Source organism: Amyelois transitella, chromosome 25 (assembly GCF_032362555.1).
Source record: "Amyelois transitella isolate CPQ chromosome 25, ilAmyTran1.1, whole genome shotgun sequence".
NCBI classification, from domain to species: Eukaryota; Metazoa; Arthropoda; class Insecta; order Lepidoptera; family Pyralidae; genus Amyelois; species Amyelois transitella.
In genome coordinates, this window is record NC_083528.1 from 1,023,957 (window position 1) to 1,037,486 (window position 13,530).

The 13,530-nt window shown below is 36.1% G+C and overlaps 1 protein-coding gene across 15 annotated transcripts in view; it reads right to left on the reverse strand.

Annotated features, from left to right (window-relative positions):
• Positions 1-321: 321 nt before the first annotated feature.
• Positions 322-13,530, reverse strand: part of LOC106142776 (transcription factor EB) — a 93,058-nt gene continuing 79,849 nt past the window's right edge. For 13 of the 15 annotated variants that reach the window (XM_013344663.2, XM_013344674.2, XM_013344669.2 and 10 more), the window contains 9 exons: positions 12,833-13,074; positions 11,656-11,769; positions 10,788-10,838; positions 10,398-10,512; positions 9,859-9,986; positions 9,340-9,427; positions 8,438-8,557; positions 7,215-7,355; positions 322-5,280 (listed from right to left, as the gene is read on the reverse strand). In XM_013344663.2, coding sequence (XP_013200117.1) covers positions 7,219-7,355; positions 8,438-8,557; positions 9,340-9,427; positions 9,859-9,986; positions 10,398-10,512; positions 10,788-10,838; positions 11,656-11,769; positions 12,833-13,074 — 995 coding nt within the window. In that variant the 3' untranslated portion in view covers positions 322-5,280; positions 7,215-7,218. Of the gene's footprint in view, positions 5,281-7,192; positions 7,356-8,437; positions 8,558-9,339; positions 9,428-9,858; positions 9,987-10,397; positions 10,513-10,787; positions 10,839-11,655; positions 11,770-12,832; positions 13,075-13,530 lie in introns of all 15 variants that reach the window. The other 2 variants (XM_013344664.2, XM_013344678.2) reach the window with 2 other exon arrangements.

The window sequence follows — 13,530 nt, forward strand, 5'->3', positions numbered from 1 at the left end:
TGTGAATATTTTACCGTGCCGTGTGTGATTTCCGGCAATTTAGAAAAAAATCTATAATCTTTCGTGTTGATGTTGGAAAATGCGACTAAGGGATAGGATTATAAACTTGGGATTCCTCTTGTCGGCTACAACCTATTGGCTAGCAACCTGTCACTATTTAAATTGAAATGCCATCATAAAGCCATACCGCTGAAAGTGGCCTTTCAGTCTTGAAAAGACTGTTGGCTTGATCTACCCTGCAGTGGATATAGACGTGACTAGATGTATGTATGTAACAGTCGAAATCAGGAACAGAATCTTAAAAATAAAAGACTGATAATATTCTCATTTCAATTATTTACTTTTTTGTACTTCAACATTTTAATCTCATACAATATTAAATAACACTCGTACGTAACAGATAAATTTGTGCTTGAGTACCGCTCGCAAACAAAATTCAAAATTCTCTAAAAATAAATAAAAGCAACAATTTTTAAGTTGCAACATTTTCTTAAAATATATATATTATAATCTTTATTACATCGGTTCGCGTTTATTAACTTACACGAAAAAAGTAATTTTACTTATTAATAATAGCACAGTTATTACATTTTTCTGATAAAATATATACTACTTATTCTATTGTTCAAGTAAGGCACTGAATATCACTTTTGTAAAAGGCCATTAAGGTTATATAAACATTTCATCTAAAACTTATTTAATCTGGCAACAATTCATGAAAAACAAAATTGTATAAAAAAACCTATGTATTTTGATAAAAATCTACTTATTAATTGTAAAATACTGAAGTATAATTATGTGGTCACATTAAAATATAACAGTTAAAAATATAGACTAAGCCTGTTTTTTCATATTATTCTTGTAAAGATTTATTTCATAACCATGATTCGATGATAATTAATACTTAAAATCTTTAAAGATTTCCATGAAACATCGAGCGAACAGCACCATTCTATTCAGGCTTACAAACAAAACAACGATTTATTATCTAATAACAAAAGGCTCACTGATTTAACAACTACATGTTATTTGTTCTATGTAATAATTATCAATCGACATAAATTCATTGCTTTATCAACATGCGACGTATGGTAGTCGAAAAATCTTCAAATTTTTTTTTTAGATAGACTTGTATTTTTAAATTAATTTTAGATTTGTGATAATCTCTTTAACAATTTATTACCACAACATTAACACAAAGCGTTGCTTTAAAACGGATCAGCGTTAATTACAATTTTAGACAGCCAAAGAAATAAATTTATCTCATAAATTAAAATATTTTTTTTTTGATGATCAAGACAAATTTTAATGTTTACTAAAATTTTGAACAAATTTAACATTGAATATTCACCTAAAACACGTTGTAACGTGACAACATTACATAAATTCATTGCAAAAATTAACAATGCAGGCCGTCTAAGACGAAATACCTTACAAGGTATTTCTCTTAAGCAATGTTAATTTAACAAACATTATTTACAATAATAATTTTTATTAGGGTATGTTCACATCTATCAAGAATACAGGGGTTGCTAAATTTAGTAACATGTTTTTTTAATCCTAAATTGTAAATAGTGAAATTAATTACTTTCAATTTCAGTTTATTGTAATGAAATTTAAAATGTATGTTCTTCAATTATCTTATCATCTCTTCATGTCTCTGGTTAACCACAGATAGAGATAGGTAATCATTCGGTAACAGTCCTCTTATTACGTGTGGTTCCCGGCACATAAAGGAAAAAGAATAGGACCACTCCATCTCTTTCCCATGGATGTCGTAAAAGGCGACTAAAGGATAGGCTTATAAACTTGGGATTCTTCCTTTAGGTTACTGGCTAGCAACCTGTTACAATTTGAATCTCAATTTTATTATTAAGCCAAGCAGCTGAACGGGGCTTATTAGTCTTTTTAAGACTGTCGGCACTGTCTCCCCCGCAAGGGATATATACAGGATTATATGTATGTATTATTACGTTTTCAAAACTATCAACAGTCAAATATACCAAACCACTACACCAAAGAGGTTGTGAAATAATTAAATTGCACTGATACGTGTGAACACGCCCTAATACTTCCGCGTAAACTATCTATAAGCAAGGCACGTTGAATGCTTATTCATAATTATATACAAAAACTAACGATTCCTTTAACAATCATCTAAAAATATAGGTACTTTATCACATTTACAGTGTACACATTGTGGTCCTTCCGTTTTTAATATCCCAGTTTCTTTTTGTATAAATATAATACAAAAATATAATGTACAAATATAATGTATAAAATATTAAGTCCAAAGTGACATATACTTTGAATAAAAAATAAAATATATTTTATTTTAATATAATAGAAAGTAGTGTTAATATATATCTATATAATTAATATCTTGAGGTGTTATCATGTACTGTATATAATTAATATCATAATACATACATAGTTTAAGAATACTTGATATTTCAATAAATTTGTAAAATATTTAATATTGCTTACTTTTTAGCACCAGTAAACATTTATAAGTATCTTTAAGTTATATCTTTTATTTGATTTTTATACTGAGAAAAAAAATAAGCACCAATATATTTATTTAACAACAAAAGCGTACGAAATTGCACGCATAACACAACTTTCAACGCAGTCGAGTAATCTTATTATGAGCGGGTAACAACAATATCACAATTTTTACTATTTTTAAAGAAGTAATCTATAGAATTTAGTCAATCATGTATTGGAAGATCCATTTTAGGGTTAAAATACCATTTCTGTAAAAGATTTCGAAGATTTAATAAAATACAAAATACACGGTACACTGGGCTGCTTAGAAGAGTATACCACTTGGATACGTAACATACGAGGGTACATTTTTCTATTGAGTCTGCTGTACTTTACTTGTGAACCGACCTCGATACATACCAACGATAACATGGTACACTTTTATATTTATTACACTGTACTTTTTCTATAAAAAAATACACAAATACAATGTCTGTCTGCGCGTTTCTTTGGCTTCACACTATAACTGGGATTCGTCAATATTCTTACAGTACATAACAAACCATCTGGAAACCAAACTGCTAAATGACTTTAGTGGGAAAAAGAGCCTCTACCTTTTTTGAAGTAGGTTAGCTAAGAACAAACACTTTCCTGAAAACCGCATCAAAATTGATTCAGTGAAATGCGAGGTAATCACGAACAAACACATATGTATACAGGTCAATCTAAGAACGCCTTTTTTAAAGACGGTCATTAAACATTTCTTTATTTAAAAATCTTTCTTCGTTCCGTCTTTTTCCAATTACACCAATTAGAGTGAGATAGAGATGTTAATGTCTCTATTTCCCACCGCATTTTCGGCAATAAAATGAATTGGATCGAAAAGTGTAAAACTACATTGGCCTTTCAGTCTTTTCGAGTCAGTTGGCTCTGTCTACTCCGTAAGGGATAAACACGAATGTGCGTTTTGTTTCCTGGACTTCGTATAAGCGAGTCTGGGTTCCAGTATATATGTACTTACACGTTGTTTCTGTTAAAACTATAATCTTAAATTTGCCTAAATGTTCTTTTGCCTTAAAAAAAACGTGACAATTCACAAATCGTGCTACTAAAGGTTTATAATGAACACGTTATAACTAGAATCTTTGTAGCAGCTTGTATACTTAAGATATTATTTAAATTAAAAAAAAAAAACATACGAACATACGGAATCATATAGCGAGAATATCAACTTTTTAGAGGCAAGAAACTAGAAATTAAGTCTTACGCGAAACGATTCATAAAATATTTTTTAAATTAAGCAGTTTAGATGAAAGTGGCCTATTAGGCTTTTCGAGACTGTTGGCCCTGTCCACTCCGTAAGGGATGTAGACGTGTTTTATGTTTTTTTTACCGCAAGCGTTATATAAATAATAAATATATTATTAATATTCGTGTGGTAACTTTTGTAAATAGAATATGATAACTTCCAGGTTAATTTTTTTTAAATATAATTGGATCAGATAATAATTAGGACATTTCACACGAAAGGCTTAATGATTTTTTGCTTTTTTTAAATACATAAATTTTGCACAAGGAGAAAAGTTCAATTGAATGTACCAAAAGGATGACTTTTACCATCCTTTCTTGCCTCTTGCCTCAAAAAGCATCAAAAAAATCTCAATTTTATTCGAAGTACGTATCTCACACACACGTCTTTTATGCAAAAATATCTCTAGAGATCTATAAAATTGAAACACCATTTTGTGATAAGTCATACATTTTTGTGGTAAAAAATTGTCGATGTCAAAAATTACAGTACAACGCCATCTATTGTCATAACTCTGTACTATTACGTAAGTAAATTTTTTAGAGAAACTTGACACACTTCTTTTGTTTTGTTTGAAGAAGTGAGAACTCTCTATTTGAAACTGTATTTAATGACGTTTTATGAATCCACACAATATTTTCCGATATAACATAAATAAGTTCAATATAATATCTATTTTAAATATTAATTCACTACGGCTCAGACTAAATATTAGTTCCATAATTTAACAATAGATGGCGCTACACCAATTTGCCTCATTTCGCTAGGTGTTACTTGCTCGGTGGCGAAATGGGGGGTTTATTTTTAGTAACAGACTAAAAGACGTCCTCGGCTTCGCTCGCGTAAAACGAGAGATCCAGAAATCCTCTCTTAGTGCCTACTCTAAGGGACTTTCATATCAAATTTCAACTTTCTCCGTTCAGTAGTTTGGGCTGTGCGATGTCCGTCAGTCACTCGGTAAGTTATGAGTTTATATATTGAATCTTTCATAAAGATTACAGTCTATTACTTATATGGTACATTTGCGATAAATTGGTTCAAAAAGTTAATTTATAATTAATTGAAACATGCCTATTTTTAAGCAAGTAACACCACAGTTTAACAGTAAATTTAATATCAATTTATTTATTGGATAACTTAACTGAAATATTAAGTTCTACTAATATTTCAGTTAAATTATTACAGTCTAATTGTTCCATTCGTTATTTAATTTTATATTTGTTTAGCTACAACTTGTATTGTACTCAAAAGTAAATAAATAAATCTAGTAATCAGGATTTAACTCTGTCACACGTTGGGCGCCAATTGTAGACTGTTTATCAAAGCCGCCACTGCTGGACCAAGGTAGACTAAAGGAACCCTGGCTAGACGTTTAAGATAAAGGAGCCAATAGACTTAACTGAGGACGCCGTGGACTGGAGAAAGTGGAGAGGAAAGTCTGAAGGCGGACCCTGGGCCCCGAAGTACTGCGATGGCGGGTTTAACTGGTAACAAAGATGTGAAATCAGTATATGTTTTTTTTTATTTGACAAATTAAACAGATCGAGTTAGCCTCGAAGTAAGTTCGAGACTTGTGTTACGAGATACTAACTCAACGATACTAAATATTATAATAAATACTTAGATAGATAAACATCCAAGACCCAGGACAATCAGAAAAAGTTCATTTCTCATCATGCCCTGGCCGGGATTCGAACACGGGACCTCCGGTGTCACAGACAAGCGTACTACCGCTGTGCCACAGAGGCCATCAATCATGCCGTCCGTCATGTATCTATGTGAAGCGATATTTCTCTAGTATATTAATATTATATTTCGTATGTTAATCCAATACAATTTTTTTTCCTCCTGGCGTAAGAGATGTAAAGAGATTATTCAAACTATGCTATAGATTCTTCTTCTTCTTCCTGGCTATAGTCCCGGTTGCATCCTCACCACTCTGGAGAGGAGCCCGGGGTATGCTTTTGATCACGGATCCTGACTTGGGTGAGTCAGTTTACACGAAGTGATTCCCAATTGACCTTCGCAACCTTTGAACCTAACCCGATCATACGGTTACACATCCAGTTGCCTGAATGTGCAGGTTTCCATACAATGTTTTCCCTTACCGTAAGAGCATCGGTTAGTTTTGAAACTAATGTAAGTACATAACTTCGTAAATAATCATTCTCACCCAATCCAGGATTTATGGTCAAAGGCATACCCCTCCTCTCCACAGTGATAAGGATGCAATCAAGACTGAAGCCAGAAGGAATAAGACTATTTTTTTATTATACCGTTTGGTCTAGATTTAAAGCGATTCAGTCACACTGTGCTATAGATATACATATCAAATGGCTGTCAAAATATACAACGGCCTCAATGAGGAGATAAAGTCGCTATCTCTGAATGCCTTTAAAACTAAATTAAAACTGTGGCTTATCGAAAAATCGTTTTATACTGTTGACGAATATTTCGATAAAAAATATATTTTGACAAGAACATTTAATATGAGACATTATTTTAAATTTCATTTAAATTTTAATTTCATAAATAAAATTAAATATTTAAATTTTCTATATTTTTTCATGCCATGACTGGTTAAATGCGCTAAATGTATATGCTTTGTAACACCTATAATTGTGCCGCATTTATCACTACATAGTATAAAACAAAGTCGCTATTTTAGTATGTTTGTCTGTATGCTTTAAACCTTTAAAATTACGCAACGGATTTTAATATGGTTTTTTGTAACAGGTAGAGTGATTCAAGAGGAAGGTTTTTATGTATAATAACTGTAAAGCACATGATATTTATACTACGTACAGTCACCGGCTCACTACCACACCAAGTACCAGTACACATCTGTCTGCGATTGCCGCTCGCACGCAACTGTCAATGTCAACTTGACATTTATAATACCGACTTGTGTGTGTGAGACAGCGTATTGTATCCATTACTAGATACAAACACTACAATAACATTTATAATTTTGCACCCGTGCGAAGCCGGGGCGGGTCGCTAGTAGCAAATAAAGTATTTGTACACCGAGTGAAGATAGATGTTTATTTAATTTATTTATTTATTAATGGAAGTCTTACAGTCTAATTTACATACATACATATAGTCACGTCCATATCCCTTGCGGGGTAGACAGAGCCAATAGTCCCGAAAAGACTGAATGGCCACATTCAGCTGCTCTGCTTAATGATGGAATTGAGATCCAAATAGTGACAGGTTGCTAACCCATCGCCTTAATAAAGGATCGCAATTTTATAAGCCTATCCCTTAGTCGCCTTTTACGACATCCATGGGAAAGAGATGGAGTGGTCCTATTCTTTTTCGTATTGGTGCCGGGAACCACACGTCTAATAATACTAATAATACAGTCTAATTTATATGATATATAACTCCTACTCGCATGTTCCCGTGTACATACATCGCTAGGAACTGAGGTCCATGTCGAAGCAGGGCTGCCGGGGGTGGCGGTGCGGCGAGTGCGGGTGGTGGTGCCCCAGCAGCAGGCACGGCGCCTCCAGCCCCAGCCCCATGGCCGCGTCCGACATAAGGGACGACGCGCCTGGAGATAGATATATACATACATACATACATATAGTTGTAGAAGGCCTGTGATTCCTCGAATTAATGTTTACTTCCACAACCTTCTAACAAAATGAAACTGAAGAATGTATGTAAATGTTTAATAAAGAAATGCGACAACATGCGATTTGAACCAGAGCTATATGTGGAGTGAAGGATCGGCTCGGCGATGAAGTCCCAAGCGGCGTCTTGCGCGCGCAGACATCGTTCTTAGTTTTCCAAATTCAAACGGCACGCCACATAGTATTAAAAATTTATTCATTTATCAATTTTTTCAAATTGACGATGAAAAAGTCAATCTATATAATCACGTCTATATCTCTTGCGGGGTAGACAGAGCCAACAGTCTTGTAAAGACTGATAGGCCACGTTCAGCTGTTTGGCTTTAAGATAGAAATGAGATTCAAATAGTGACAGGTTGCTAGCCCATCGCCTAAAAGAAGAATCCTAAGCTTAAAAGCCTTAGTCGCCTTTTACGCCATCTATGGGAAAGAGATGGAGTGGTCCTATTCTTTTTTTTTATTGGCGCCGGGAATCACACAAATAGTCCTTTACTATTATTCTTCCCCCTGGCTTTAGTCCCGGTTGCATCCTCACCACTCTAGTGAGGAGCCCGGGGTATGCCTTTGACCATGGATCCTGGATTGGGCGAGTCAGGTTTTTACTATTATTGCTTTACTTATATTATTAAAGTAAAACTGTGTTTGTTTGTCTGTCATACAAACATACAGTGAGTATTAAAAAAAAAGTATATTCAAATTGTTCAAAGTTTCCTAACAGATGGTGAAATGTTCCTATACTAAATTATACTAATTAAGATATTAATTATTAAGTAATTAAAACTATTAATGTAAAAGTGTTTCACCACCTCTCACCTCAAAACCACTGAACCAATTTCCATGAAATTTTGAAACTGAACTACGATAAAATACTTCGCCTTTTTTTCTACGTCCATGAGGTTAAATGTCCACCAATTCACCCTTGATATTGATATTGTGATAATGATTATTGTGACGTAGGAGACGAGCAAGGGATGGTCTCTGTAACTAGCTACATGCTCACCAGCAGCATGCGAGTAGGAGTCGTCATGTAGCATGCCCGCCATACTCCCGTCAGCCGCTTCCGCCACCACGTCGCTGAGACACAGCTGAGACGTAGGAGACGAGCAGAGCATGGGATCTCCTGGAAACAAAACATTTGTTAAAAGGGATAACGTAAGGACACTGTTAGCAAAGAAAAAATGATTATTCACGGAAAACCAGTGTTTAACTATAACACTGGTTTTATAGATTTTTGGATTATGGTTTAAAAGGCGACTAAGGGTTACGGTATGGGTAAGAAAGATCTTTAAAAAAAAGTAAAGATTTTATACTTGGAAAAATATAAAGACAAGCAAATGGCTATTTGAAAAAAAAGTGACCACAACGAATTCCAATATTGTTCTAAAATTAAAATGAATAATATAATTCTTCTTGTATTTAAATCTCAATTCCGTTATTAAGCCATACAGCTGAGTCTGGCCTTTAGTCTGTTGGCTCTGTCTACCTTGCAAGGGATATAGACGTGACTATATGTAGGTATGTATAATCAGCTACAGCTTTCCATTTGCTGTGATTCTTGCATATTTCTTACAATAAATCCGTCAGTTAAAGTATATCTGTGTGTATGTATGTGTGTGTAAGCATGTGTGTGTGTCTGTGTGTGTGTGTACTGTGTACTGTGTATGCATGCGTGTGTGTGTGTGTGTCTGTGTGTACTGTGTATGCATGTGTGTGTGTGTGTGTGTACTGTGTATGCATGTGTGTGTGTACTGTGTATGCATGTGTGTGTGTACTGTGTATGCATGTGTGTGTGTGTGTGTGTCTGTGTGTACTGTGTATGCATGTGTGTGTGTGTGTACTGTGTATGCATGTGTGTGTGTGTACTGTGTACGCATGTATGTATGTGTGTGCGTGTGCGCGTACCGGCGGTGACGGGGTTGCGGCAGTCGTCGTCCATGAGGTCGGCCATGTGCGCCAGCCCCAGCAGCCCCGCCGCCGGCGACAGCCGCATCTGGGGGGAAGGGGGGAACATCATCATACAATTTTTCATAATCGTATGGCGACATTTCTACGCCACACGTTACGACAATAAAAAATAAAATCACGCGACGCTATCAGTCAAAAACAGCGAAAAATCTAAATCGCGCAAGTAAAGTTTTCACGGATAGGAGCATATATACAAACTGCGACACAACATCGTGTGTAGCGCGGTTCCCCAGGCGTCACACCAGCCTACAGCATTTTCATCGGACGTCAATTTACAAATATAGATCTCTTAAATCAAAATCGTGGAAATAAATGCACATTGTCTAGTCTACATTTAAAAATATGAATGAATGTAGAACTAATCTGTGTAATTTGTCCCGTATATATATTGAATTATTTATTTAATCAATATTATAAACTCTTATAATACAACGTTAGCTGTATATGTGTAAATACCTTAACATCCTTATGGTTATATAAGTCGTGCTCGGGCACCGGATCTAGACACAGGTCGGGTTCCAGGCACCCTAATGATAAACCTTCGTCTCGACTCAGAGGCGAACACGAGCCTAGCTTTAGGCCATCTGAAATTAAAAGAATAACATACATACATACATACATACACGTCACGTCTATATCCCTTGCGGGCAAGACAGAGCCAACAGCCTTTCAACTGTCTGGCTTAATGATAGATTAATTATAATTATAACATTGACAATAATGTATCTATGCCCCCCAGGAGCTGGAATGACAGAAGACAGAGCCACCAGTCTTGGAAAGACTAAATGGCCAATTTTAGCTTTTTGGCGTAATGATAAAATTGAGATTAGTTAGAATAGTGTCAGGTTGCTAGCCCATCGCCTAAAAAAGAATCCCAAGTTTGTAAGCCTATCCCTTAGTCGCCTTTTACGACATACATAGGAACAGGATGGTGATTGAGTGAATGATTGCTTTTTTTTATTGTTTAATTTTAAATTTAATGTTTTTTGTCTCACCGAGTGCGTCCAAAGCGTTGAGACACTCGTTGGAGGGAACATCTCTCATGAGATCTGAAGTCTGCTCCGTCAGCTCCATGAGCGGCGCCGGCTCAGATTTCGGCATCACCACCTCCTGGAAACAAGCGGGTTTGTGTTTAAAACAAATCACTTATTACTTCTTTAATATAAAGAGATCACATAAACAAGAAACATGAATGTTTAAATACAAAACGGAGGAAAAATACGAACAAAGGTGAGAAACCGACCAAAAATTGCGAGAAACCATCCAGACAAACGAGAAACTGACAAAAAACACATACAATTTTTTTTATTAGAGCTTCATAAAGAACACATGACACAACATTAGGCCAACAGTGATGTTTTATAACAAAAAGGTAAACTAATTACCTTTTCTAAGTCCATAAAAGACGAGGGTTCCAATTTTGGCAATGTCAGCTCCTGAATAATGGGATTATTAAAATTATTTTCTAAGCAATGCGGAAATATATCTTGTTATAAATATAATGCGACCGGTCCTAACCATCAAATCAAACATTATAACTTATTATTACATTTTCACTCGAAATAAAGTCAATAATACAAAAAGAATTATTAAAAAATTATGTAGACCAAAATAAAAACTACAAACTTCTTAAGCACTTAACCCTCCAACTCTACTAACTCCTTCCTCCTCTCCTACCCACTATATCTCTACTACCCCTCCAAAAAACTCCTCATAGTATCCCACTAGCCACAGCAAGGGTTAAGTGTCTCAAGGAAAAGAACGGAACGTTCTTCAAAGCTGACACAGAATCCCTTTAAAGAACAGAATGAAATGCTCTTCAAAACTGACACCCTCCCCAAAAAGGCGCTGGTACTTCGCCCATACAAGTGGACCACTGGTAAGAGAAGATGCACCCAGCTGAAGAAACTTCAGTATCGGTCGCTTGTTCACTTTTTCAGAATGAGGTAGTCAAGCCCAAAACGTTTGTCTTCTTTAGAAAAAGAAATAGCTTCTGTGCCGTGTGGTTCCCGGTAACAATACAAATAAAGAATAGGACCACTCCATCTTTTCCCATGGATGTCGTAAAAGGCGATTAAGGAATACGCTTATTAACTTAAAGATTCTTCTTTTAGGCAACAAGCTAGCGACCTGTCACTATTTGAATCTCAATCCTATCATAAAGCCAAACAGCTGAACGTGGCCCGTCAGTCCTTCCGGGACTGCTGTGTAGTGACTGTGTGTATGTATGTGTGTATGTAGGTGTGGGCTGACCGGCGCGTGCGCGGGCGAGGGCAGCGCGTCGGAGCCGGCCGTGTCCACGCCGCTGTCGGCGGGCGACGCGCCGCCCAGCGGCACGCCGTGCAGCCGCGCCAGCCGCTCCAGCTCCTGGGGGGCACACATACATTATTGTCATTGTTATAATTATAATTAATCTATCATTAAGCCAGACAGCTGAAAGACTGTTGGCTCTGTCTACCCCGCCAGGGATATAGACGTGACCATATTGTGACCAAATTGTATGTATGTAATAACCACATTAACACAAGTTCACATCCTTTGAGTTCGCTCGAAGACATCGTGAGGAAACCTGCACATTCAGGCAACTGGGTAATGTTCGATTCAACACGGGTTAGGTTTCCCTGCGAAGGTTGCGAAGGTCAGACGGGTGTCGATTCGTGTAAACACCTGACTCACCCAATCAAAGATTTATCCACGGACTCCTCTCCAAAAAAGTGCGGATGCAAACGGGACTAAAGCCAGTTAGAAGAATAATCATATATATACTTATATTCATAATATATTAATCTTACATATAAAATTCTCACGACACAATACCAACGTGGTAAACCACAATACCAATGGTGGAACCACACGGCACACACAAAAAAAATATACTTACAAATTATTTACGAGTATATGGCAAAACAACGTTTGCCGGGACAGCTAGTTATACAGGGTGACTTTTAATTCAACTGCATAAATTTAATTGTTAAGAGTACTCATCTAAAGGATATTTAAAAACGTTAAAAGAAAAATATCGGTTCATATTTCAGAAAGCACGAAAAAAATAAAAGTATCAAAATCCACGATCCTAAATACGTCATATCACTCCGGCCGGCAGAAAAACGACGCGTAAGATTCAGAGGTCAACGACACAATTAATTCAGCTGAGCGATCTCGACAACTCTGTACTTTACTTGATCTTGATACTAGAAAAATAATTTATTTTTCAGACATTTATTTACATGTTTAGATTTAATTTCTTTTTGTAGTATTGGTCTTTAATAAAGCGTGTGACGTAGTTTTTGATGGATTTTTAAATGTGAAAATGATGACGTTTAATTTAAATAAAAATAGGCTCAAACGGCTCAGAAGCATGGGTATAGTCTATGTTTAAAAGGATGCAGTTGTTTTAAATGTCACCCTGTATATATAATCCTGCACTGACCTGTATCCTCAGCATCAGTTTCCTATTGTGCAGCTCGATCTGCTTCCGCCTCTGCTCGCCCTGTTTCAGCCGGTTCACCTCGTCGCGCAGACACTTGATGTAGTCCACGCTGCTCTTCAGTATCGTCCCTTTGTTCGGCCTCACGTCCCGTATGACCTCGTAGAACGGGTCGTTTGTCTTTGGTAACAACGTGCCCAGTTCTTTTATTCTGTCGTTGATGTTGAAACGGCGGCGGCGTTCGACTGTAATTTGAAAAATTTATTGTTTACATTTATTTATTTATTTCTGTTATTATTATTTATTAGCCAACTTATTTTGGAATAAGCAAAACTGTGCTGTGTGGTTCTCGGCACCAATACAAAAAAGAATAGGACCACAACATCTCTTTCCCATGGATGTCGTAAAAGGCGACTAAGGGATAGGCTTTCAAACTTGGGATTCTTTTTTAGGCGATGGGTGGGCTGGCAACCTGTCACTGTTTGAATCTCAATTCAAAAAAAATTCAAAATTTTTATTCATCATTATAGGATACTTCATATCGCTTAATAATTGTCAAAACGTATGGTTTAACAACATTGGTTGACGTCAAAATTCTATCAAGAAGCCAAATAGAACTGAACTTGGCCTTTCAGTCTTATCAAGACTGTTGGCCCTCTAGCCCGTAAGGGATGTGGACGTGACGATATGTATGTAGGTAA